Source organism: Canis lupus, chromosome 16, assembly GCF_048164855.1.
Source record: "Canis lupus baileyi chromosome 16, mCanLup2.hap1, whole genome shotgun sequence".
Taxonomy (NCBI): domain Eukaryota; kingdom Metazoa; phylum Chordata; class Mammalia; order Carnivora; family Canidae; genus Canis; species Canis lupus.
Genome location: NC_132853.1, coordinates 51,131,636 through 51,157,427, shown reverse-complemented (window position 1 = coordinate 51,157,427; position 25,792 = coordinate 51,131,636). Strand labels below are relative to the sequence as shown.

At 48.2% G+C, this 25,792-nt stretch overlaps 1 protein-coding gene across 23 annotated transcripts in view; it reads left to right on the top strand.

Annotated features, from left to right (window-relative positions):
- Positions 1-25,792, top strand: part of MAPT (microtubule associated protein tau) — a 101,643-nt gene that overhangs the window by 42,676 nt on the left and 33,175 nt on the right. For 11 of the 23 annotated variants that reach the window (XM_072781308.1, XM_072781305.1, XM_072781304.1 and 8 more), the window contains exons 2-4: positions 12,690-12,836; positions 16,559-16,645; positions 23,234-23,299. In XM_072781308.1, coding sequence (XP_072637409.1) covers positions 12,707-12,836; positions 16,559-16,645; positions 23,234-23,299 — 283 coding nt within the window. In that variant the 5' untranslated portion in view covers positions 12,690-12,706. Of the gene's footprint in view, positions 1-12,689; positions 12,837-16,558; positions 16,646-19,110; positions 19,198-23,233; positions 23,300-25,792 lie in introns of all 23 variants that reach the window. The other 12 variants (XM_072781306.1, XM_072781303.1, XM_072781302.1 and 9 more) reach the window with 2 other exon arrangements.

The window sequence follows — 25,792 nt, the reverse complement described above, 5'->3', positions numbered from 1 at the left end:
CGGATTGCCCAGTTGAAAGGAGGTTTGTATACAAGCTTCTTAATCTCAGACACTCCTCAGAGGGAATCACTTTCTAGCCGGTTCAGGCCCAGGGTTCCAACTCCCTGCCCACAGGAGAATTGAAGGGCATCTGTATTTTTAGATTAAGCCAAATAAAATAAATTTAATTTTGAGCCTCTTCTGCGATGTTTTGAAAACACCGTTATTAAGATCATAATGCACATGACATAAAATTCACCTATTTAAAGTTACAATTCAGTAGTTTAAAGTATTCCTTTATGATTTTGATTCTGATTGTGACTCCTGAGACACTTGGAAGACCCCAGAAGCAGCCCAGATACGGGCTGGGATGACCACACCGAGTCACACTGCTTTCCTGCTCTCCTGCCTGATGACCGACAGGCGACAGGCGAGCATTATCTCCTCTTGTCTTCCACCCCCAGGGTATAATGCTTTCTCATTCTCCATGTAGAGTTTAATTTCCTATTATGTTTCAGAGTGTTTTGTACTTCTTCCTTGCCAACTTTTTCTCTTTCAGATGAAAATCTAGTCATTCTTTCTTCTTCCCTCCTGGACTATAATTTGTTTCTGAACTTAAGTATTGTCCATCTTTCTGCTGGATAATAGACATTTTGTGTCCGGGCTTTCTCTGAAATGTGTTCTTGGAGCCTAGAACTTAAATGTGTGCCCTGGTTTTGATTTCCTCTCTTCCTGAGCTGAATTTCTGATGGGTCAATTTTAATTGATCTGATACCCAGATTGGATCCGGTTCCAAAGTTGTGCTTAAATCCTGACTTTTGAAAAAAAATAAAAATAAAAATTCTGACTTTCGAGATAATTTCTTCACTTCATACAATTTTTCATTTTCCCCAGCTCCAGCTAGATACTCCATGTTGTCAAGCATAATTATTTTATCAAGATCAGAGGGCATGACCTGGGGTCACATGCTGGGGAATATTTGCGTTTCTTTATTCTAATTTAATTGTATTGATAAATATTATCAATCGTATTGATAAATATTGAAACTATTTTGCCAGCCTCCATAGATGCAGCAAAATTGCCTGGTTTCCCCTTTACCTAAAGAGCTTTTATTTTTCTATTCTGACATAGCCATGGGATCTTACAGGACATACTTCATTTTGGAAGTTACATTTTCTAGGGCTCGTATAGCTATAGCTTCGGCTCTGTGGAGCTTCTTTTCATGTCCCTGCTTCTCTAAATTCCTTTTAGAACAAGGTGGATATAAATGCACGAACAATAGCAGCTCTCTGTAGAGTGTAGACACATTACTCCTTACCCCTCACTAGATTTAGGTAATCACACTTGCAATAGGCAAGGGTTTGTGACATCAGAGTCCTATGTCCAGGTATCTGTGACTCTGTGTTAACTGTGTACCTGAAGGGCTACACTCCAGCTGTGAGCAAACCCAACCCCTAAATCTCGTTACCTTCCTCCAGGCATGTTGACCTCTCCCATCCAGGGCCCCCCTGGGCTCCACAGGCCTTCACCCCTGTCTGGTACTTCAGGTGGTGCTCCTATGGCCTCAGGTAAGAATGCCACATGCACAGTGTCAGCCTAAGTGGGCTCTGTCCCCGTCACTGATGACAGAGTGATCCTGATGCCTGGAGTCAACGTTAAGTGTCTTGGCTACCTGTCCCTCTGACCTTGCCAGTAGCTGAAGGCAGTTTGTGACCTGTGAATCAAAGGAGAAGTGGGAAAAGTCCTTAACTGTTACAGATGTTTTGCATCACCAAAATGGGACTGCATTTATTGCTTTTTATTAGATTATAAGCATATTTATAAAACAATATAATAAAACAAAAATGTAGATTCCAACAAGAGGACCTCTTCCTAATTCCATTTCCCTTTCCAGAGAAAACCTCTGTTCAGCCTTTAGGACTTTTTGTCTGCACATATACATATACTTATTGGATTTTTTGTTTATAAAAATTCTGTACAAGCACATTTTTAAAGCTGCCTTTTTCACTTGGTGATATAGAGTGGACCTCTCTCTCCATGCCAGTTGTTCCTTTCTCCCCCATCCTTCTTACAAAGGAGTCAGCTTCATGCAGGGTGCTCCAGGACACGATTTTGGCCCTGTCTCCAGGCGTCACGGGACCAGAGGATGATCTCACTGGGTACACCATCTGCCCTGCCTGGCTGGAGGCTGCATTGGGAGGGCCAAGGGGGCACCACGTGTCATTGGATCCAAAGTGGGGTGGGGCCTTGTGCCCTGTGAAGCTGTTTGGTCTGAAAATACAAACAGGATGCAGAAAGGTTTGGCTAAATTAATGGGTGATATGGTTGTCATGGCAATAACCACAGGTGGCACTTACATAGTGTTTTCTGGAAGCCAGTGAAGATTCTAAGCACTGGAGATATATTAACTCAGTTAAACTCCTCATTTTATGGACCAACCAGTGGAGGCTCTGAGAGGTTAAGTGACTCACCCAAGGTCACCCAGCTAGTAAGCAGCAGCCTGGCCTGAGTGTGAGCTTGACGTCCCCTGTACTGTACTGTCATTCACTCTGGCCCTGATGCCATATCAGGGCACCTTTAGGAATTCAGGGATGGTGTGCCTGACCTGGTGGGACATTTCTTAAGTGTGTTCAAAGGACACTTTATTTCCAATCCTTCTGAGACAATGCTGAGTTCAGGCCATTCATTACTGATGGATAGCTGCTAATTAGCAATAGCCTCCCGCCACCCTCTTCTCCCCCGCGTCTTTCAGAGATGTCCTCAGACTCAACAAATAGAAATGAAAGCAACTTAAAAACGACCACTTTCCTTCTTCATTCTCCTCTTCCCTGTTGTTTCCATCTAATGAAATGTCATGGCAAAAGGAGCCAATTTCTGGTCATTCCTTGCGGCTTTGCAAACTCCTGCCTCCCTCACTGCTCCTGGGCATGTTCCCAGCAAGCTGAGACTTTAGTGCCATGGTTTGTCCCTCGCCAGTCACCTGCCACATCCTCTCCGTGCCTGCCCATTGCTTTATCTGGGCCCCAGCACTGGATGGAAGGGGGAGCATAGACTCCCTAGTTTTGCTTTTGGCATTTACCTCCTCTCCACCACTTCTGAGACTTCCCCAGAGGGACCCCCTCACTTGTCCTCTTCTCCTCGGGCTGAACGGAACCCTGTGTGGGGCTGCATGTGGGGCTCAATCCCAGGACCCTGAGTTCATGACCTGAGCCGATACCTAAGTCCAAGGCTGAATTGACCAAGCCACTCAGGGAGCCCTATGAACCATTTTCATAAAACAATACATTTTCTTTCTCTCTCTCTCAGTCTCTCTCTCTCTTTAAGGATTAAGAGTGATTTGCCCAAGAAAAGCAATTTTTTGCTCTGCTTTTCTTGGCTTTGATATCAGAAGAGACTCCTCCTTATCCATTTGGTGCTCTGAATTCAGAGGACTCATCTCAGGTAGAATTAAAGTGGTGGTCAGGGACATTGCTGGTTCCTGAACAGCACAGGCGAAGCAACCCATCTCTCCCACCCATCAGGATTTCACACAACAGCGCTGTCCTCATTGAAGGCGGAGTGATGGAAAACGTGTCAGAAAGTGGGTTGGAGGGAAATTGGCTGCAGTTCTGAACACAAAGGCCACCCAGGCCTGATAGGTCACCCTGCCAGATGTTACAGCACTATTTCACTATACCAGCCACTACAAAGGAGGAGTGAAGCCTTTAATGGAAAAAATAAATAAAATACAACAAAAATCTTAGGCTTAAAACTAGAATTGTCCTCTCAGACACAATCTAAATTTTCTAACGATGGTGGACATTAGCCAGCTGACATCAGTCATGACACAGTGTGTGTGCACAGCAGCACCACCTCCCCCCAAAAAAGCACCCTTCATTCATGCTTTCATACAACTGTTGATTGTTCTCTTTGGATGGAGGCCCAGGATTATTCCATTTTCTTCTCCCCAACATAAGGCTTCCCTCTCTGTGGGCTCCTTTATCTTCTCTTAATTTGGCAGGGATGCTTAAAATCTGGGTATCTTTATTATTGTTCAGATTTGGTTCTAGAACATTCCGTAGTACACTGTGATATGATGCAACCATGAGCTCATATTGTAGAGCTCCTCTGCGGTTTGCCATGCCAGCAGTCTTCCCTCCTGCACATCTTACTGAGCACTCTGAGGACTTCCCTCTGGCTGTCTCTGTGCTGGGTGCGCTACCGTGGAGGGGCGGGGCGGGGGTGGGTGGGACAGCACCTTTGGAGATGCAGCTCCTCAGACACTCATAGTTGGGACCAGCTGTTAGTGAAGGGTGTCTGCAGCCATAGGGGTTGCCAGGAGTCAGCCTCAAGGGGGGTGTTGATTGAAACCCATGAGGCTCTTTCTCTTCCTTTGGGTACAGTTGGCTTCCAGCTTCCTGCCTAGAGGGATTTCTTAATGACCTGGGGCCCAGACTCTGCCTCAGCCCCAGAGACTAGTATGCATGCCCTTTCACTAATCCCTGTATCCTAAAGTAAAACAGTTGGACCTTAAGTGTTAAAGAGTAGAGTGTAAATACTAGAGGCAATTTTCCAGGGAAATGAAAGCTTTAGTTCCACTGAGCAAGGGTCCTGGCATCTCCATCACTGCTTGATTCGATCACCAGTATCTGCTTTTACAAGGTCAGATTCTGATGCTAGGCTGCCTGGGCTTTGAACTCCCTCTCCATGGCATCCCTACAGTGAGACCTGAGGCAACTTACTCAAACCTTCCTGTGCCTGGGTTTCCCCATCTGTTGAAGGAGGCGTAATCATGGAGGCGAGGCAGGTGTGTGAATAAAATGAGTCCATACCAGGAGACACTTGAAACACGACTCCTGTCATTAGGAGGAATCCTGTGTTCCACCCTGGTGCACTGGCACTTTCCTGATGATGCAAAAGAGGGACCAGAGCAAACATGGGATGCCGGACCCCAAAGTAACCTTGGGGAACAAAGTTTTTTTTGGATTCTAGATTTATCTCTACTGGATCTTCAGCTTTCTGAGAGAGGTCCATGTAGGGTGTTTGCTTTTTCATTTTTTTAATAAGATTTTATGTATTTATTCATGAGAGACACAGAGGCAGAGGGAGAAGCAGGCTCCCTGCGGGGACTTGATCCCAGGACCTGGGGATCACGACTGAGTCAAAGGCAGGCACTCAGCCACGGAGCCACCCAGCCATCCCAAGGGTGTTTGCTTTTTTAACAGCAGCTCCACTGAGGCACTCCTGTGCCAAGAGATCGTACTTTTTAAGGGAACGATTCAGTGTGTTGGGCAGATTCGCGAGGTCGTGCGTTGGCACGCCTATGTGCCTTGTGGGGCTTTTCAGCGGAGGGAGCCTAAGGGCGATCAGCCTCACTGCGGCGGGGGCCCCCGGAGCGCGGGAGGCTTTGCGCTGAGTCACCGCAGGCGCCCCCGGGAGAAGCCTGCGGCCGCCGCCGCCGCCGCCGGGCTCTGCTGCCCCCTAGCGAGGCTGCCCCGCGGCCCGGAGCAGCTACGCCCTCGAGGTGGGCTCGCGGAGGGAGGGGGAGGGGGAGGGGGAGGGGGAGGGGGAGGAAGCCGGGAGGACGGAGGAGGGGGGAGGAAAAAAGAGGGAGGGGGAAAGGGGGGAGGAGGGAGGGGGAGAAGGGAGGAGGGGGAGGAAGGAGGGGGGAGGAGGGAGAAGGAGGGGGGAAGAGGAAAGGGGGAAGGAGGGAGGGAGAATAGAGGAGGGGGAGGAGGAGGGAGGGGGAAGACAGCGGAGTGGGGAGGGGGGGAGCCCGTCTGTTTGTCGGACTCCGGGCACCTGCACTGTGACAGCAGGGCGCTGGCTGCCCTCGGGGCTCTCCCTCCAGCCGGGATAGGATAGCTTCTGTCCCCCAGTGCTGGAGGGGAGAGAAGGGCTGTGCTTTCTAGTCTGTTGGGAAGGCACCGACCAGTAGGATGTAGTAGCCTAGGGATGGGTTAGAGCATGGAAAGATCCAAATTCAGACCCTGCTCTGCCTCTTCCTAGCTGTGTGACCCTCAACAGGTTAGGGAACCTCTCTGAGTCTGTTTCCTCATCCAGAAAGTGGGGACAATGATTCTTCTCATGAGGTTGTTGCATTACAGAGAGACTCTCTCTCTCTCTCTCTCAAGTTCCTGAGACTGGCTTATAGACAGGACTCACATAAGCAGGTGCTATTAATACTCCAAAGCTGCCCAAAGAGTGTCCAGTGTTGCCCTGGCTTACCCAAGGAGCTTTCTAGAACCTGAATTACTCATTACCAAACTGCATTGCTGTGGGTAAGAGAATTAGGAAGAATAGGAAAGAGGCAGGAGGTGCAGGAAGACTATTTGGTCTTCATCTACATCAGGTAAAGACTGCCATAGGTCAGAAGAAACCTACAGACCCCCTGAAGAACCATATAGGAGGAAAGGCCTGGGTGGGGGCATACAGAGGCATCAGAACTGCCAAGGATCCATGTCCCAGAGGGCAGCAGGGCCAAGGGAGCAGTATCTGAATCTGAGTCAGGTTCCAGGCTGCCTTAGTGGTGGTGGGCAAGTCATTTAGCCTCAGGGGGCCTTTACCTGTCTGGGGTTTGTGTCCTGCCTAGATTTGTAGTCAGCCTAGATCTTCTCTCATGGGGAAGTGTCCAGGAAAATGGTGAGCAGGGTCTCCTGGTAACGTTCCAGAGATCACTTAGCTGGACTAGGTGCCTGGGGTTCCCTCAGCCACCTCTAGACACCTCAAGGGCAGAAAACAAAGGTTCCTCTTTGCCTCTTCAGATAAGTTGCACAGAGGAGGTGAACTATGCTAGGCAGAAAGTTTGCTCCATCTTGCAGCCTGCGAAGGCCCCATTCTTTAGGAGCAAAAGGGACCTGGGGTCTCACCTACACATCCCTGTGACCCATGGGGGCCCAGCCTTGGCAAAATGAGGAAGAAGTTGGAGATTGTTGGGGGGGCACCTGCCAGTCTCCTCCTTCGACCATCTCCCCCTTCCCACCCACACCTTTCTTCTCCCTCCACCCCAGTTTCACCATTATCAGATAAAAGCCACAATTTTAAAAATTCCATTTTACCTTGTTTCCGAACTTGGTAACTCAACTTTTGTGCCTCTCCTAAAATTTCTTGCTTACCTCCCACCCTACTGCCTTTAAGTCACTGCCTGGGAAAACAGGAAGTAGGAAATGAGAAAGAGAGAGAGAGAGAGAGAAGGGAGAGAAATTGGTTGATCTAGAAGAATAAGAAAGCAGAGCGCAGCCTTAAAAAAAACAACTCCCAGTGTGTTTATTTTCCTGTCTGTGCATCTCTCTTAGATTACAGGGATCCTTGGGGTGGTGACCTAGTCTAGTCTGGGCTGTGTACCCACCTCGGGGCTGTGCTTATTTTTGTGTTTTCCAGTCTGCTGTCTTTGGCTGAAAGTCTTAGGGCTGGGATGTGTGGCTCTGCCGTTTGTCAGAAGAGAACTTTAATTGGCGAGCTCATCTTTTCAGGGCATAAATGGAGGGTGGGCTTTGGGACTTCATGACTTCGTGACTTAACCATGAGCAGAATGTGGCCAGCCATAGTGCATATGGATCCTTGGCATCTCATACCTCCCAAGCTCCTTTGGAAGAACTGCTTTCTCTAAAACTCGTGATTTTAAAATATGAACAACCACTGGTTTGGGGGCAAACTATCTGAAGAGTAGAGAAAAGAGTAGAATGCTCCCCCCACCCCTGGAATTCTGCAAAACCCTCCTGAACTTTGCCAGCTTCCTCTCTCAAGCTTATTGAGTAAGAGCTTTTCTGCTAAGGGATCACATCTGTCTGATAGAGACCTAGAAAATGCTTCTTGCATTTATTCTCTGGACACCTTGAGGAGAACCTGTCACTTCTGGGTCATTCCCAGCCTTGGAGCTGCAGCCTAATCACCTCTGCTGCAGAAACCCAGAGCCCTTCATAAATCATCAGCATGATGAAGGTGAGGGTCCCGCTCACAAAGGCAGCACAGAAGATGGCAAGACATCAAGAGTGACCTCCCCAGCAGAAGAGTTCAGGACTACCTCCCCCCACCTCTACCCAGAGAGATTTAGGAACCGGAACGAATGGGAAGACACACTATGCTCTTGGATAGGAACCACTAAATATTCTGAAAAGAGCGGTTTTTATCATCTTGGCACATAACAGGTCCAGCCAAAATCCCAGTGGAATTTTGAGAATTTGGGAAAATATATTCTAAAGGACATCTAGAAGAGAAAACATGCAAGAAAGTCAAACAGTTTTGAAAAAGAAAATGAAGAGTGGCCACCTAGAGAATAAGACTTGCAATCCAAAGCTTCACTTGGGGATCTCTAGCACCAAAGTGGACAGATAAATAGGCAGAGTAGCTCGTTCATTTACCTGGACAAGAAGACAGATTCTATGAATAGAGCTGGGCCGCTGGTTTAACTATTATATTTAGGGGGAAATGTTTAGATTCTCACCTCATGTCATACACTTAAATAATAAATCCCAGATGAATTAATAAATCAAGTGTCAAGAATTAGATTACTGAAAACATAGCAGAAAATATTGATGATCTTTATGTGCCACACAGCAATAGAATAAATCACAAATTTATATTACTATTAAAGCTTGCTGGTCAGGGGCTCCTGGGTGACTCAGTTGGTTAAGCAGCTGACTCTTGATTTTGTCTCTTAGGTCATGATCTCAGGATCCTAGGTTCGAGCCTTGGGTCAGGCTCTACACTCAATGGGGCGTCTGCTTGAGGATTCTCTCCGTTTGCCCCTCCCCCTTTCAAATAAATAAATCTTTTAAAAAATTTGATGATCAGAATTAATCAAGAACCAAAATAAAGGTGATCAACTAGAGAAATTATCTGCCACAAACATAAGAAAGGGTTGATGTTATTCATGCATGAAGTTCTCACTCAAGTCATTACAATCAGTGCTGAGACCTGAACAGAGGAGAAAGGATATAAATGGGCATTTTATGAAAGAGGAAACCAATACATGAGATTTTTACTTATACACCTGAATATCCATCATGTTTCAGGAGGGAAACTTTGTCATTGAAAGAAATTGATCAAACCTAAAGAATAAAACCACAGAGCTCATAAAACTTCATAGCGCTCACTAAATCTTTAGCAGCAGTTTGCACAGGGTTCCCTGCATCTAGTGACTCAGCCAGAGGAAGTCATTCATGGACTGGACAAGCCTTTGAGTGATGACCAGGGACATCCTGAGAAGCTCCACGAGTGAGGAAGACACTACTTCCTAAAGCGAGGTAGGGAGCAATAGTCTTCTCAGATAATGGAACTAGTCCCTCTTAGAGAGGTGTTCTGACATTTTTGGGGCTTTCTAAGGGCAACAGTCTATTAATCATATCTAAGGGGAGATCTTAGATCTGCCTAAATCCTAAGCCTTGAAGGATGAATGGTGACTTTGATCTGCCCAAAATAAAGTCCTGTTCATCATTGGGGAGATGTCAAAGATTTGGAGAACTTCAATCTTGGATGTCTTTGCTAAGTGCTCTCTGAGGGACAGGGTCCTCAGAATGAAAGGAGGCCCCTTCTGTATAGGCAGTAAATACCTAAGTGGGACAGGCCACCCACCCAGCAGAGGACTCCCTGAACTCACTCTTTTTTTCTTTTTCGAGATTTTATTTTTAAGTAATGTTTACATCCAACATCGGGCTCGAACTCACAACACCGAGATCAAGAGTCGCACAGTCCACCGTCTGAGCCAGCCAGGTGCCCCTGCTGAACTCATTCTTAAAACCCTCCTAGGTCATGTGGCTCTTGCTAGCTTCTTTCTAGCTTCCTACATTATGGATAGACAGAAGGGCTCAGACGGCCACCCCAGCATGTCCTCCCTAGAACAGAGAGGAATGAAGCTGGACACAAGTCTGTTGGTGGCCAGCTGGTGTAGACGCAGTGCCAGAAACCTTTCTGCTCCACCACCAGTGTCAGGAAAGCATTATGAGAAGGGTCCACCCCAGGTGGACTCTCCCACCTGGTAGCCCACCCTTTATGTGACCTGCCCAACATCTGTCGCAGGTGAGACATGGATTTTAGAACATTCTGTAATTTCGTAACGCATTTAGGGAATGCATGACATCAGGTTTGCCTTCCACATCTTGCCTTTGGCAGGTGTCATTAATCGATCACGAAAGCCAGGAAACCAGGGCGCTAGATGTGGTGAAGGGCGGGGGTGGGAGGAGAAGTCTCCAACCTCTCCAGTTTGTGTTATCAGCTCTCCCCTTGGCAACTCACCCTCACCTCCATTCCTGGGTGCACTGAAAACACTTCGTGAAATGGAAACAGAAACCTTAGAGGCTAACCATTAACGAATTATAAAGGAAAAGTATAGATTTAAAGCAAAGAATGCAAACAATCAGAATAAAAGAAAGAACATAGGTGAAAGCAAATTAAAGAAGGGGAAATGGCAGCACAAATTTTTAAAAAGAAAATGAAGACTAAATTTAGATTAAAATTATGAAAAATTATAAAAGTTACAGTTGAAGGAAAGATTAAAAGAAAACAAGCGCGATGTAGAAAGATATAAGGATAACAGAGGCAAATAGATTTTAAAGGGATTTCAAAAGTTAGAAATAACGAGATGATCCTCCGGGCTACTTTGACAAATCTTCTGTAAGTCTAAAATGATCTAGGGACACCTGGGTGGCTCAGGGCGTGATCCTGGAGTGCTGGGATTGAGTCCCACATCATGCTTCCTGCGTGAAGCCTGCTTCTCCCTCTGCCTATGTCTCTGCCTCTCATTCTGAGTCTCTCATGAATAAATAGATAAAATCTAAAAAATAAAAAAAATGATCTCAAAATAAGTTAAAATACTAATTAAATGAAAAGCGGACATGAATCTGGGGTAAAAATTAAAAGTAAAACTAACAAAATGCTATAAAAATGTAAATCTATGTAAAATAAGTCAACACATATGTTTATTATATATTTATTTACATATATTTACACGTATTATGTATACTTATGTAAATATATGTAACAAATCAAGTAAATACATGTAAAATAAATCAAAACAGAGACAGTTGAGATTTTTAAAGGGTAAGAAATAAAAATCAAGACCAAAAATTACAGAGGGGTAAAGAGAGGAAGTAGAAGCAGCTAGAACAGGGGAGTCCCAGAGATAAGAATAAAAATGAAGTAGAAAATAAATAATATTAGATAAGTAATTTATTTTTTTATTAAAAGATTTTATTTATTTATTCATGGGAGACAGAGAGAGAGAGAGGCAGAGGGAGAAGCAGACTCCATGCAGGGAGCCTGACATGGGACTTGATCCCTGGTCTCCAGGATCACACCTTGGGCCAAAGGTGGCACTAAACCCCTGAGCCACCCAGGCTGCCCAAGATAAGTAATTTAAAAGGAAAATGTTGGGGTACCCAGCTGGCTCAGTCAGTAGAGCATGTGACTCTTGATCTCAGGGTCATGAGTTTGAGTCCCCCGTTGGGGGTAGAGCTTGCTTAAAAATAAAATCTTTAGGGCAGCCCAGATGGCTCAGCCCAAGGCGTGATCCTCAGCCAGGGCGTGATCCTGGAGGCCCTGGGATCAAGTCCCTTGTCGAGCTTCCTGTATGGAACCTGCTTCTCTTTCTGCCTGTGTCTCTGCCTCTCTCTCTCTGTGTCTCTCATGAATAGATAAATAAAATCCTAAAAAGGAAGATAATAAAGTAAAAGTCAGGAGAGTCAAATTGCAGAGATAAAAATGAAAATAATGGAATAACCCAAAGTGGCATGAATGAACCAAAGCAAAATGGTGTACTCAGAAAGTGCAGAAATTCAAAGTTAGGAATTACTTTTAATGCACTGAATACTCTCAATAAAGATGATCCTGGAGCATGAGCAGATGACCATCTCTAGTGGGTTCTGTGGAACCACAGCAGTGTCTCCCTCCGCCTGGAACTTAGTGGGAGGGATGCATGTTACTCTTCAGCTGTTCGGGACTTCTGAGCCTGGTCCTCTGAATGCACATCTAAGGGGCCTGGTGGGGACCCCAGAGGTGAGTGGCGGCCCAGCCCTGACCTCCATGGGAGGCCACTCAACTCAGAGCTGGGGGTGGGCAGAGTCAGGACATTTGGGGCAAGAGTCAGTTTTGCTTTGCTGTTGCCTTGCGATGGAATGATCACTTTTGCCTCCCTGTGCTTCCCTTTCCATACCTGCTGATGCCTTCTGTGTGGTCTTACCCTTTCCATTAAAAATTTTTAAAAATCAAGCTACTGGTCAACAGCATTTATATTTTAATGAAGTGGAAAGAGTACTGGGCATAACAGGGCAGGCCCCCTGGACCTGCCTACAGGGTGGTTTTGGGTAGGAACTGATGCAATTAGAGGTGATTAAAAGTGCACATACAGCAGGCACCTGGTGGCTCAGTGGGTTAAGTGTCTGCCTTGGGCTCAGGTCATGACTCCAGGATCCTGGGATTAAGCTTCACATTGGGCTCCCTGCTCAGCAGGAAGTCTGCTTCTCCCTCTCCCTCTGCTGCTCCCCCTGCTTGTGCTTGCATATGCTCTCTCTCTGTCAAATAAATAAATAAAATCCTTTTTTTTAAATGCACATACAGGTAAACAGGACACCTCGATGAGGTTGGGCATCCCATGTCAGGGAATGGGGAGGCAGAGATCCATTTGCTATGACCCTGGGGAGGTGGCACTTCTCTCCCTGCCCCTACCCCACCACCCAAACCACTTAGGTCCCTCAGCTTAGCATGCTAGGCCTCATCCTCCTATCTCCCTTCCTCAGGTGGGCCTTGACCTAGGATGGCTGAGCCCCGCCAGGAGTTCACTGTGATGGAAGATCATGCTGGGACATACGGGAAAGATCTCCCCTCTCAGGGGGGCTACACCCTGCTGCAAGACCATGAGGGGGACGTGGATCACGGCCTGAAAGGTGAGTGCACAGCCACACACACACAATAAGCCCCGGGAGCTTGCTCTGTAAGGGGCTGGCAGGAGGCATGCATGTCCAGATTTTAAAAGGAATTTTAAACACTTGTATTGGATTGTCAACAGAGTGAAGCCTCATAATTTGAAAGGGCCAAGACAAAACGTGAGGCTATTTGAAAATGTACCTTTCCGAGGAGAATTTGACACATGTGGGGATGGAAGCGTGACAAAGATTGGAGGGGGTTTGTCAGTCTAATTCATAGGGGGTGGTCGCTTGAGACTTTAGCCACATCTATTAATCTTGAAACCAGCCGCATGCACTAGCGTGCAAAATGCTTGGCTTTGTTATTTCTATGTCCTCCATGTGAGCCTGTCTGGGCCCTATTTCAGTGAGTTGGTCAGCTCTGGGATTCCTATTGAACCTACACGAAATGACTGCATCTTTAAAACCTCTAAATATTCTATAATACCATCTTTGGGCCAAATTGTCTTGGCCTCCTTCTCTTCACTACCAAACACGTGTGTTTCAGTCCACTGACCACGGAGCCTGGGGAGTCCCACGGAGAACACCATACCCTCTCTCCTGTTTCGTATGCTGCCCTCTGCGTCATTGCCAGCAGCTCCAGGCGGACCCCAGCATAAGAAGAGCTCTGTCCCTGCCCTCCAGACCCATTTCTAAGGAGACAAAATAGCAAACAGACTATTTGTTCTCTTTTAATGCTAAAAATAATAAAAAACACTTGGCAGCCTGGGGTATGGAGTCATGGCTGGAAGTGGTGGAGCTCTAAGTTAAAAAGGGTCCTCTTCCAGGGTACATCTGTTCAGGAAGGTTCCCCGAAGGAGATGGGGTCCCCAGGAGGTTCCCTGGGTTGGGGAAGAATGAGGAGCAATAATTAATCCCTACTTGCAGGATTTGTTGTGGGCCTGGTTTCAAAGGCAGAGGAACCTGGGGATCAGACAGGTGGGCTCCTGGCTGGAGGACATGAAGGAAGAGAGGGTACACTAGCACACTATCCTGGGGAGCTCAGAGGCTGCCCTCTGGCCTTCTTGGGCACCCTCCCCCAAGCACCAGGTGCTGGAGGAGGGAAGGAGGGGGAAATATCCATGCCAGTCAGGTGTCCCAGGGGGCAAAAGGTGAGGCCATTTGAAAATATACCTCCTGATGTCCTGCTCTCTCCTCTAACCCCCATCCTTCTCCAGCCGCTTCCTCTTTTCTCTGCCCACCCTGACCCCAGGTGTGTGGATGAGGGATAGTGGCCCCTAGGACCTCGATCCCAAAAGTTAGTAGCACCCCACTTTCTCCCTGCAGCCCTCCCTGGCTGAGGTAGCTTGGGGTGAGGGCTGAGGCAAACTCGTTCACTGACCCCCTGACTGAGGCTAGAGCTCCTTCCTCTGTGGACCTGAGCCCACAGATCCCTGCACAAGTCTGCTGTGTGTCATGATCACCATCGCTGCTTCCACACTCAAGTGTCCCAATTTGGGTGATAAAGTCTGTGGGACCCTGCTTATAAGGGAACTTCCTTAAAATGGTAATTTGGGCATTTCTATAGAACTCTAGGATTGCCACCAGTGTCTCAGGCGATGCTCACAGTAACTGCTGCGGGCATATGTCACTTTTTCTGGTTCACAGATGACAAGCAGAGCTTTGGCTCCTTGTTGTCTGTTTTGCCCCTTGTCACTCAGCCGGGTCCCCTGGGAACCCCTCATGGGTAGATTCCAACCATCACATACTGAATTCTGCCCCATGTGAATTGTGCCAGTGAGGCTCTATTTAGAGTAGGCTGGTTTAAAAATTAAATTTAAAATATATGCAGTGTTACAAAGAATATACCATAATAAAGTAGGTTGTTAATAATTGGGGAAGCTGAGTATGGAGTGTATTTTCTGTAGTATCTTTGCAACTTTTCTGTAAATCTAAAACTGTTCTCAAATAGAAATTTCTTTAAAAAAAAAGTCTGGGAGGAAAAGTGATTTTTACCATTCTTACTTTTTGGAGGGGAAATGAAATTCAATTTGTAAAGTTAGAACAAGTTTACCAAGTTCTTTTCTGTCTCAGAGTTGTCTAACGTATGTTTCCTAAAATCACTCAATTCTTTAACATAAAACATAATCAGAATATCTATGCTAACATATATGGTATACATACACGCAATTTTAAGTTGCTAACCTTTTTGTCACTGCTGTGAAAGAAAAATATTTCTAGATAATTGGCTTACCCAAAGAATATACTTCCCAAGAAAGCAGTTGATACTTAAGAGATTTCCATAGTTCTTCATCAGATTTATTCTTGCTTCTAAGGACTTAGAGTGAGTTATTTTTATATGGGGAGTGAGCAATTTGACATGGGAGAGAGTGTCACTTTACTAGCAACATTTTAAATAAGTGACAGGCTATTCTGAATAATGACAAGAAACCACATAAAAATACTGGAATGAAGAGTGTTTCTGTGGATGCTCAAAGTTGGACAAGGACTAGATACAGCCTGGAGCTGCCAGGTGGGTGAGGTGACAGTGGTTAACAGGTAGAAAAACGCACCATAAGAAATTAAAAGGTGTTAATGGGTTAACTTCTTATACCTTCCAGATAAGACATTCAGAAGAGGCTTCTACCTCCTTCTTTCCTTCCCTCCAAGAAATTCAACAAGGCTAATGCAAACGATGAGGATGGCAGGCTCTGACAGAGCAGGGGAGCCTGCTTGGGGCAAGCTTGCCCTGGGCACTCTCATGCCATATCCTCCTATGCTCGGACAGACAGGGCTGGTTAGTAATAACGAGACCCAGCAGACGCTCCTCAGATGTTTCCTCACCTTTTGTCTAAAGCCTTCTTAAGACAGTTTGCAAGTTTTTGCAAGCCCCAGGACCAAGTTGCTGTGTGTGTGCTGAAAATTTGTCTAAAATTAGCCCTTCTTTGGCTGTATGGTCGCCCCCAGGGCTGGGGACCCAGTGCTGGCATTTCAGTTAGCAAAGGGTGTCTGATCTCACAGTACAATTGAACACCACTCGCCTTTTCTCATGTGGGGGTGGTCCTTCGTGCACAAACCAGCCTCCCAGACCCTGTCCTGAAAACTGGCTCCAGGGCTGCCCCCGCCTCAGGTGGAGTGGCTTTCCTGGAGCCCAGCAGGGCCTCCTTGGCTCTGGATTCTGAAAGGACAATTTTCTTGTGGGTAACTGTGGCTGACATTTCAGGTGTGACTCGAATCCTGTTGGTCAGTACTTGGAGACCTTTCTATGAAAGATGCTCAGTGAAGTCCGGACACACAACTGGATGTCCAGTTAGAAGGGACAGTGTCTGCCCTGAGCTTATTCCTTTTCAGAGGAAGGAGTTGGATCTGAGTGTTTTCCTGATGTCTACTTGTCATCGATGAGTGGTGGTGATTTCCCATAAACCTCTCCATCAGAAAAGACACACAGTGGGTTTATTTGCAGCTTGGCTTTGTAGTATCAGCTGCCCTTTTGTCAATATAAGAGCTTTTGCCTCTGAAACCACCTGCTGATTAAAAGGCAGTTTCTCCTCTCGCCCGGGAACAAGTGGGGACACAGTTGTGTCAAGGTGGGAGTGGGATTGGCCCCCCTTTGTGAATTCATCATGTGGCCATGTCCCATCCACCTGGGTTCCATGTTAGGTGATTTTCAGCTCTGAAAGACACTGCTCCCCATTTCCTCCTGAAGCCCAAAGGAGGGGTGGGGAGAGGCAGCCATTCTGAGGGGCTCATTGTATATGTTCCAGAATCTCCCCTGCAGACCCCCGCCGATGATGGATCTGAGGAACCAGGCTCTGAAACCTCTGATGCTAAGAGCACGCCGACGGCGGAAGGTGGGCTCTCCTCTCATTGCTTCATTCAGATAGCAACTCCATACCTCCAGCCTGCGCTTAGCCATGCTTTGAGCCCCGCGTGCCCCCCTTCCTGGCTGCATTCACTGCCGCCTCTCCCTCTGGCTTAGAGACATGCTTGTTTGGTGCTTTGCAGGATGGGCTCTGGCCCCGGAATGTTATGGGAGCCAAGCCCTGCTTTGACGCCTTGCTGACCAGTGCCAGATTTGGGCACCTTCGTCGTGTGTGTGCTTTGAGGCAGCCGTATTTGGAGACGCTGGGATCTGTGGCAGAGTGGGGCCTGAGGACAGCCCCACAAAGCCCTGTTCCATGTCGATTGTCCTCCCCACATTCCTTCAGAAGCCCTGATCTACCTTGCTCTTCTCTCATGAGCCACCAGGTCCCAGGACAGCCATTTGGCTGAGGAAGGGGCCAGGTCAGTGTACCTGTCCAAGCTCACACTTTGGGACTGGTCTGATTTAGTATCCATCATTCCTTGGGCTCTGGCCTTGGTCCCATCCTCTGGACATTGGCCAGGGTATTAGCTCCAGCACATTTAACCTGTCCTCTCTAGATGTTTGGTGTCAGGTTACTATAAAGCTCCTCATGTATTCCCTGAAGAGCAGCTTGGTCCTGATTTTGACCACCTGCTCTTGCTTCCCCTCTGTGTCAGTTGAGACTGCATTTGATTTCAGATAATGGAAAACCCAACTAATTGTGGCATAGGTATGAAGAGTTTGTTTGTCTCATATAATAAGATGTTTAGAGGGCAGCAGGTTCCCAGTGTTATCAGTGCTCTTCTGTCTCTATCTTCTGCCATCCTGAGCGGTTGGATTGTTCCTTCATGGTTACAAGATGGCCTCTGCACTTCCAAGCATCACATCTGCCTTCAGAGCAGGAAGAAAGCAGCAAAGCGAAGTGACCAAAGGGGCCTTGAAACCAAATGTGTTTCCTTTTTATTAGGAAAGCAAGAGTTTTCCTTTAAGCCCCAGCTAGCTGACTTCCACTTACGTCTCATTGGCCAGAGCTGAGACTCCTGGCCACCCCTGACTATAAGGGGGAGGCTGGAATGTGGAACATTTTGCTTTTCAGACTTATTAGTTGGAGAAATCATGGGAGAGGGGCATTGAGGATGGCTTTTGAGTAACCACTCTGTGGTATCTGGCCTTCCGTCTCTCCATCCATCCCCAAGGAGACTTCTCAGGACTTCTTCTGACCCTGCCTATGACTTTGGAGGCTGTCACAGGATAAGAACCTGGTCCAGCATCTCCCCAAGTGTCCACTTTTGAATGAATTCAGAAAGTGACTGAAGTGCCTGCCAATTGCTGGCTATAAGGGTGCATCTGTGGGGGAGAAAGTGGACGTGGCCCTTCCCCTGTGGTTTTCAGCCAGTGAGGAGATACCCAGGCAGAATGCTCTTTGCTCTCCTTCTTAGAGCTGGTGATGCAAGACATTTCCCGCTGATCTTGTTAGGACAGTTTTGCAAGTTGCTACCGCCCGCGAAGGTCCTCAAACCCTAACACCAGACCTCATGGCAGCCTCCCAAATCATGGTTTTCAGTCCTCCCATCAACATTACTCTGGAAGAATCTTCCAGCCAAGTCTTGCTGCACTCTGGATCCTGTACATATGTGGGCCCCAAGAGCTTCCCCTCCTACCCCACAAGGAAGGGGACCCTGCTGGGGCTGGGCCTTGCCAGGCTGCTCTGCTTGCTCCCGAGACAACCGTAATTAAAATGGATTCCATTTGACTAAACTGACTCGGGCTCTTGGAAAGCTTTCAAAGCTGACAACTCCTTATGTCTGCCTGGAACAGCCTGGGAGAGTGCCAGGGCAGTGCTCGGGGAGGACTAGTGATTTGGAAATGTTCACCGTGATGAGAGGCCGCCAGCCACTCCTGATGGCGGGGTTTATCTCTGGCCTGTGCTCTGAAGGTGGGCCATCTGGAGACCTGTTGTCGGGCACCCAACTCTGGACAGGACCAGCTTGTTCACTGTCCCACGGGGGAGTCTGTGCTGCTAACCATCAATCATGGGCTCCGAGCCGAGAGAGAACTTGCAGGCCACTTGGCAATGATATTCCCATTTCGTAGGTGAGGAACCTGAGACCCAGAGGACACAGGTCTTGCTCAGAGCCTCACAGGGATCCTCTGATTTTCAACATTTCTTCTTTGAAAGCACCTGGGCCCACCCCCAACAGTCCCTTTTGCTGCAGTGTTTACATGGGGGCTGTCCCCAGCAGATGGCCTGGAATCTCATGAGCCGGTGCCACCAGGCAGGATATTAATGTGCTTCCTGGGGAGACAAGCAGGCAGGAGCACGGCTCTGGGCTCTGCTTTGTGGTGTTGCTTTTTGCATGCCGCCGAGTCCCCTCCTGCCTCCCGGCCCCTGCCTGCTTCCAACACCAGAAGTAAGGTGAGGGGCTTGGCCTGGCTCATCCTAGCCCCCCTAAGGCGACTCTCGGTTTTCAGACGTGACAGCGCCCTTAGTGGATGAGGGAACCCCCGGCGAGCAGGCGGCCGCTCAGCCCCCCATGGAGATCCCAGAAGGAGCCACAGGTGAGGGTGACTCTCATGGCGGGGTGGAAGAGACCCTTGCCGGGTGCCCCGCTGCCCTGCTTGGAGAAGTGGGTGCGGATAGGGGTGATGGTCTCCTCGAGTGAGGCAGCTATATGGGTGGATGCCGGGTTCTGGGAATCTTGGGTCATTCTGAATTTGGTGCCTTGATACTCTGTTGCTTCCGTGGCTGCCAGCCTCTCCGAGGACAGAGGACCTTCTATTCCCTCCAGTGCTCCTCTCCCGTCTCAGCCAGCACATCAGCTCAGAGCTCTCTCCCGGGTCCTCGGAGACAGGCCTATGGAAGCTTCTGCCTTCTTCACATACACACCCAGCTCAGTCCTCCACTCCTGCTGGGACTCTGCCCAGTGACAGTCACCTCCTAGTGGGCAGGGACACCCAAGTGTGTGGCAGATCCAGATGACTGACCCACACCTTCGGAGGATCTTAATGGGACAGCCCCTGAGTTCAGCCTGTGATCTAGCATCCATGTCTAGGACTGTCTTTTCAAATGTATTTGCACAAAACAGACATGACCAGACTGTCCTGTCCACACAGACTATGGGAGTAGCTCAGGCAGGGCACCGACCAGAAATAGTGGTGACCTCAGGGCCGCTGGGGGCCCTCAGAGCTGCCCATACCCTCAGGAAGTGGCTCGCTCGGCCCAGAGCACTTGCTGTCATCCCCATCTTGTCCTCTTCAGGCTCACGTAAAGATTCAGCTGTGGGCATGGTGATTTGGAGGGTGCGCAACAAGGCAGAAGAATTCTGGACCGGGTTTCACCAGCAATAGAGAGGAAGGGAAACGTCCCCACACAGGAGTCCTCTTTTCCTCCTAAAGAAGGTGCCCCCAGCAGCCATTTGGGAAACTACAGCCTTTTCTTGGGGCTCCTTTTTTTGAGAACACCTGGGCAGAGGTCCAGCACCCCCGACTTGTCAAAGTAGTTGCTGCTTCCTGAGTTGGTATTTCGAAATGGATAGAGAAGGGGGTGATCCTTCTCTACCTGTCCACCTCATCCTGGACTGTGAAGGTCGTTTGAAGGCCATGGACTGACTCAGGGGGTGAGATCTTGGATAACCTGATTTTTGTTACCCCATCCTCTCCCAAAAGAGCTGAGTCAGTGAGGGGAGCCCTTCCCCTCCCAGGGTGAATGCCATAGCTCACCCTTGACTTGGTCATCACTCCGAGGTAATCAGAAGTACTGTAGTCTCCTCTGTTGCAAAACGCCATCTGCGAGTGCTGGTTAGTGTGTCCGGTTCTGTGCAGTAGCCCAAGGCCATCCAGGGTTGCAACCCTCCCCTCAGGGGCTGGGGACATGGAGGAGACCGGAGGCAGGAAAATTCGTCCTGGACTGGCACTGTGTGAGCCGGCTTCACGCTCTCTGCCCTGGTTAAAGTTGACTCTCTCTCGTGGGCCCCTGTTTGGTCTTCTTCCAGCCCATCCGTTCAGTTATCCACCCCACCCCCCGGCCCCCTGCAGGTCCCTCCTCTATACTTGCTTCCGACAGACATTCCACTGCCCTCAGCCCCTTGGAATCTGAAGATCCACTTCCAGCCTTACTTCTGCTGAGGTTAGCTGGCTTCTCTTGGTGGCCTTCCAGCCGTGGTCTAAGGCTCCTCTACGCTACTGCTGCCCTGGGCCTGGCTCGGGTCTGTGAGAGACACACGGGCATTCTTTGCCCAAGTAACCATGCGGTCTGTAGACTGACCCCAGGGCGGCCCGTAAATGGGGGTCATCTTCTCCTGGTTTTTCCACTTGGGATTCTGACAGCCGTCTGCCATGTCACTAACCACAGGGGACACACACCAAGTGTCTCTGAGTGGTACCTTGAAACCCTTCCAATGGGATTGAGATGGGAGGTGGCCATGTAGCTGTCCTCCACACTCCCAAGCCACCTTCTCTACCCCTTACATCCTCAATGAGGTAGGGAGGTTTTAGATTGGGGGGACTTTTTTCCAATTATCGTCTTGGATGATGTGTTACCTTAATTTAGTCTTTGCTTTGGCAGGTCACATTTGCCAACATTTCATCTTGGTGCGCCGATGAAACTTTGAGGTCCATTTGGGGGTACAGTATGGCCACCCTACTGCAGGAATCCCTGCCTTGCTGGGATGGGAGCCCCTGCCATGTAGTAAAGTGATGGCCCAGCCACAGTCCCACACCCTACTCACTCCCTTTGGCTTCTCTGAGCACCTCCCTTGCTGGGAACTGGTAGGGCATCAGAATTATCAGCGATCTCCAATTTCTGACCTGCACTAGGGCCAGGATATTGCAATCCTACACTGGCATGTGAGTGCAGTGACTTCCCAGGGCCACAGCAATAGTGTCATCCCCACGTGTCCCCCTTGTTCTCTATCTCCAGGGTCTATGCCACTTAGCTGGACTTACTATCACTCCAAGCTTTTCTACCACAGCCTTCAGAAATTCAGACCAGGGGCACCCGGGTGGCTCAGCGGTTGAGTGTCTGCCTTTGGCCCAGGGCTTGATCCTGGAGTTCTGGGATCGAGTCCCACGTCAGGCTCCCTGCGAGGAACCTGCTTCTCCCTCTGCCTGTGTCTCTGCCTCTCTCTCTCTCTTTGTGTCTCTCATGAATAAATAAATAAACAAACAAACAAATAAATAAATAAAATCTTTAAAAGAAAGAAAGAAAGAAATTCAGACCAAATCTGTGCTTGGAGCTGCATCTCCTGGACAGTTGGCTGTTGTAAAATGACATGGAACTGTCACCAGTTGACTTCATGTGTGACACAGTATCAGCTTGTGGGGGCCCAGAGGGCTGTCATGTTTATGATCTGGCAGATGGGGAGCCCACTGCCAGCCCCCTCCACCCTTCCTGCAGCTTTCTGGGACAGCCCACAGGCTAGGTGTTTATAAGGTCATCATGGAGCTGTCCAGTGACCCAGAGAAATCTTTCTTTCCCTTCATCATCCTCTCCATGGTAGGCCCACGCTGGTAACTTGGCATTTCTGTTTGAGGTGGAAAAACTTAAATATCGCAGGACTGGGAGAAAAGACTGGTGGCCCAGCGAGCAACTTGTAGGCCTTTCTTAGGGGTGGTGGCTTCCCTGACACCATCCTTCAGGGCAGGTTGGTTCTTCTAGGGTCATGAGGCAAGTGCATGTCAAAATGTGGCCAACTTGCTTTATAAACTCTTTCTTCTGGACGATTATATCCATTGTCCTGGATCGATGTCCTGGTTCTTCTTGAGGCAAAAACTGGCATTGCAGTAAAGCTGATTGATTTTGGTGCTGTGGAAGATGTGGTCTTCTTCATTTGGGGTGAGTTGTGGCTCCCTGAGCAGAGCCCAAGACACCCTAAAAGCTACTCACTGCCACTGTTAACCTCCCTCTAACAAGGTGGCACCTACTCTTAGCATGTGGTTAGAGGGGTTTGCCCAGTAGTCTGGAGAAAAGAAACTGAACAATTTGGGGCTCCTCCCACATTCCAGGATTTTGCTAAACACATTCACACAAATTCTTGTATTAACCCTCACTACTGTCCTACGAGGCAAGCAGTATCATCACCTTGGGAGTCTAGATGAGGAAATAGGCTGAGAGGTTAAGTAGATGGTGTTGCCTGAATGTGAGCCCAAGCCTGACTCCACAGCCCACAACTACTGCTTCCTTGTACCCTCAGTACCCCCAGAGCCCTGGCTGGGGTCAGGAGTGCACCTGCCACTCAGACGTGGTTCTGGTGTCAGTGGCTGAGCAGCAAGCTGCTTCTCTATCCTCACCCATCCTGTGTGTCTTTGTTGAGTGAGGCACTTGGGACCCTGGTCCCCCTGTGGAGAAGGTCTTTCCTACAGGATCTTGGTCATGTGGAAGGTGTGTGGGTGTGGTGGGGTTCACTTAGTAACCCGCTTTCATCTACATTCCCAGCAATAAGATTTGCAAAGAGCCAGAGGTACGCCCCATGGTACTTATAAGATGTGCCTTTCCTAAATGTTTTTGGAAAGATACCGGAAGATGCAAGAGCTTTGGTTCTGGCAAACAGTAACTGTCTGTGCTTATATCTTCTTCATGTGCTGACACCTAAACCAGCTGAAGAAGCAGGCATTGGAGACACCCCCAACCTGGAAGACCAAGCTGCTGGACATGTGACTCAAGGTCAGTGGGCTAGAATCATCAACCACGACTTGGGGGTTGGGAGGAGGGAGATGGCAATGCTTAGAGAAGTTCTACCTTATAAAGAGAATTTGTACCCAGGCCCTAAGTCATTGGGCCTCAGTTTCTGAGTTATTCCTAAGCCATGTGGTGGGGAGTCAAGAAAAAATGTCCAACAGAAACTCAGAGATGCACAGAATATAATTTCCTCTGCAGGCTACCCTCTGGCCTGTCCTGGGAACAGAGCCTCAACCATCTCTCCACCAAGCAATTTCTTTTCAACTTTCTTCTATACAACCTTCAGACCTTATTGCGATTTTCTTCTCAGGGACCCAAACAGCCACGTTCGAGGAAACCAACTTTCTGTAATCATTTAGTATAAATGTTTTAAGAACTTAAACCTATAAATCCTAAAGATTCCTTGTCTCAGGGAACAGAGACCTCTGATATAAATGGAGACCTCTAGATTCGTTTTCTATCGCTTGTGGCGTCAATGATCTTGAGAGTGTACTGTATCTAGCCCAAAGAAGTGTGTCTCTTGAGGATATTTTGAAGCTTAACTATTTACCTCTGTGAGCAGGGTCATTGCCCCATAATGGGCTAATGCTCTCAGCTCATGTGGCAAGGAGAGGTGTGTTTTCATTCTTAGGCTTACAGAGAGCTTCAAAAAATATTAGAAAGGATAATCAAGGTTAGGGGGAACCCCAGTCTGTGTGTTAAATAACTAGAACCCTGGTTCCTATTTGTTTTAGGTCACAGTTTTCAGTGTAGGTAAAATTAGAGGCTTTTATAACCTCTGGAAATGATCATTTATTTCCAGAGGAAAAAGTGGATTCCATTTTTTAAAAAAAGATTTTATTTATTCATGAGAGACACAGAGAGAGAGGCAGAAACATAGGCAGAGGGAGAAGCAGTCTTCTCGCAGCGAGCCCCATGTGGGACTCGATCCCTGGACCGGGATCATGCCCTGAGCTGAAGGCAGATGCTCAACCGCTGAGCCACCCACGTGTCCTGATTCCAGTTCTTTCCTATAAATTTCTCTACAAAATTTTCCTACAAATTGCAGGCTATGTCCTTGTGCCCCTGCAACATATTCCATGCAATGAGAAGATCAGGCCAAAATGTTTTGTGGGAACTTAATTTTTGTGCCTACTGAATTTTTACATTTTTTCCATCAGTGGCCTAGAATCGTGTATAAAGATGAACACCAGATAGACATTTTCAGTGGGAATCTGGCACCAAATCTGTGCAAACATGGAGGTTTCTACCTCCGCTCCCAAAGCTGACACCTCATGCCTTGATTGGACTGCTGGCCCAAATTGACAAAGGCCAGTTCCCTCCAGTGAAACAGTGTGAAGTTTGGACACATTCGTGACCCATGAACACAGCTTATTTGCCAAAGGCCCACAGTCTGTTTTCAGGTTTAGAAAGAGCCAGGTAACAAAAGCCCAGTTGCCAGATCTTGTAGTTCCTGCGGCGGAAGGCAAACTTCCAGCAGCCCATGTCTTGAGGTACCTACGATAGACAAGGATGGTTCAGGATGGTGCTGCAGTGAGCTGAGTGTAAGATGTGGGCAGGCCCAACCCATGTCCTGCTCACACCGAGTGGTAGACCTTTCCTGTGTTTCGAGGACCGGACCTCCTGAGGGTGATGTGTGGGAGGACAGTTTATCCGGAGTCCAGAGACCTCCACACTGTTTGCCCAGATCCTGTTTACCATGGACCCTGCCGCCCACCCCCGGATGATTGCTTTGTGTATTCCTTACTGAACACTTCATAGTATTCTAGGAACTGAATAGAATATTCTCCTGGCCCATCTCCTTCCTCCAAAAGTATAATTGCATGATGTTAGTTATATTCAGTCAAGACATAACACACACTGTACAATCAAATATTGATGACTTTTCAAGGTGTGTTTACTATGTATGTGTGGGGCCTTTGCCTCTTTTTCCATGAGGATCATTTACAGTCTTATGGTATATCAGAGGACAGTAATATTCTGACCACAAGCGATTTCTAGGAAGCTCTAGGAGGAAAACTTTTTCCAGAAGACAAGGAGACCCAGCCTGCAAAGGAGATGTAAAGACTAGCACCTACCATGCACTCAGACTGGTCTGTTGCGCTAGTTGGTTGCTGAGATGTCATGGTGTTGAGGCACCTGCTCAGATTGTCGGTTTGTTGGGCTCTTCAGGCTGTTATTCCTGGAGACTGACCGACAGCCCCAGTGAGGTGCCTGCAGACCTTGTGGGAAGCAGCAATGAGCATATTTTCCGGACCCCAGTTCACCCATGCAGAATTCCTTTATTGATCATCGCTGCGGGGCGGGCACCGTGGTTGATGCTAGGAACATAAAATGAATGAGATCATGAGCGTGAGGCCCTGGCATGAAGGTGGGGGTGGAGGTGAGCTGTGGTCGGCTTCTCAGTGGTAAGCTGATGGCAGCTACACAGACTCTACCATCTCAGGGGAGAGGGCGGTCACGTGTGAGCCATGTCCA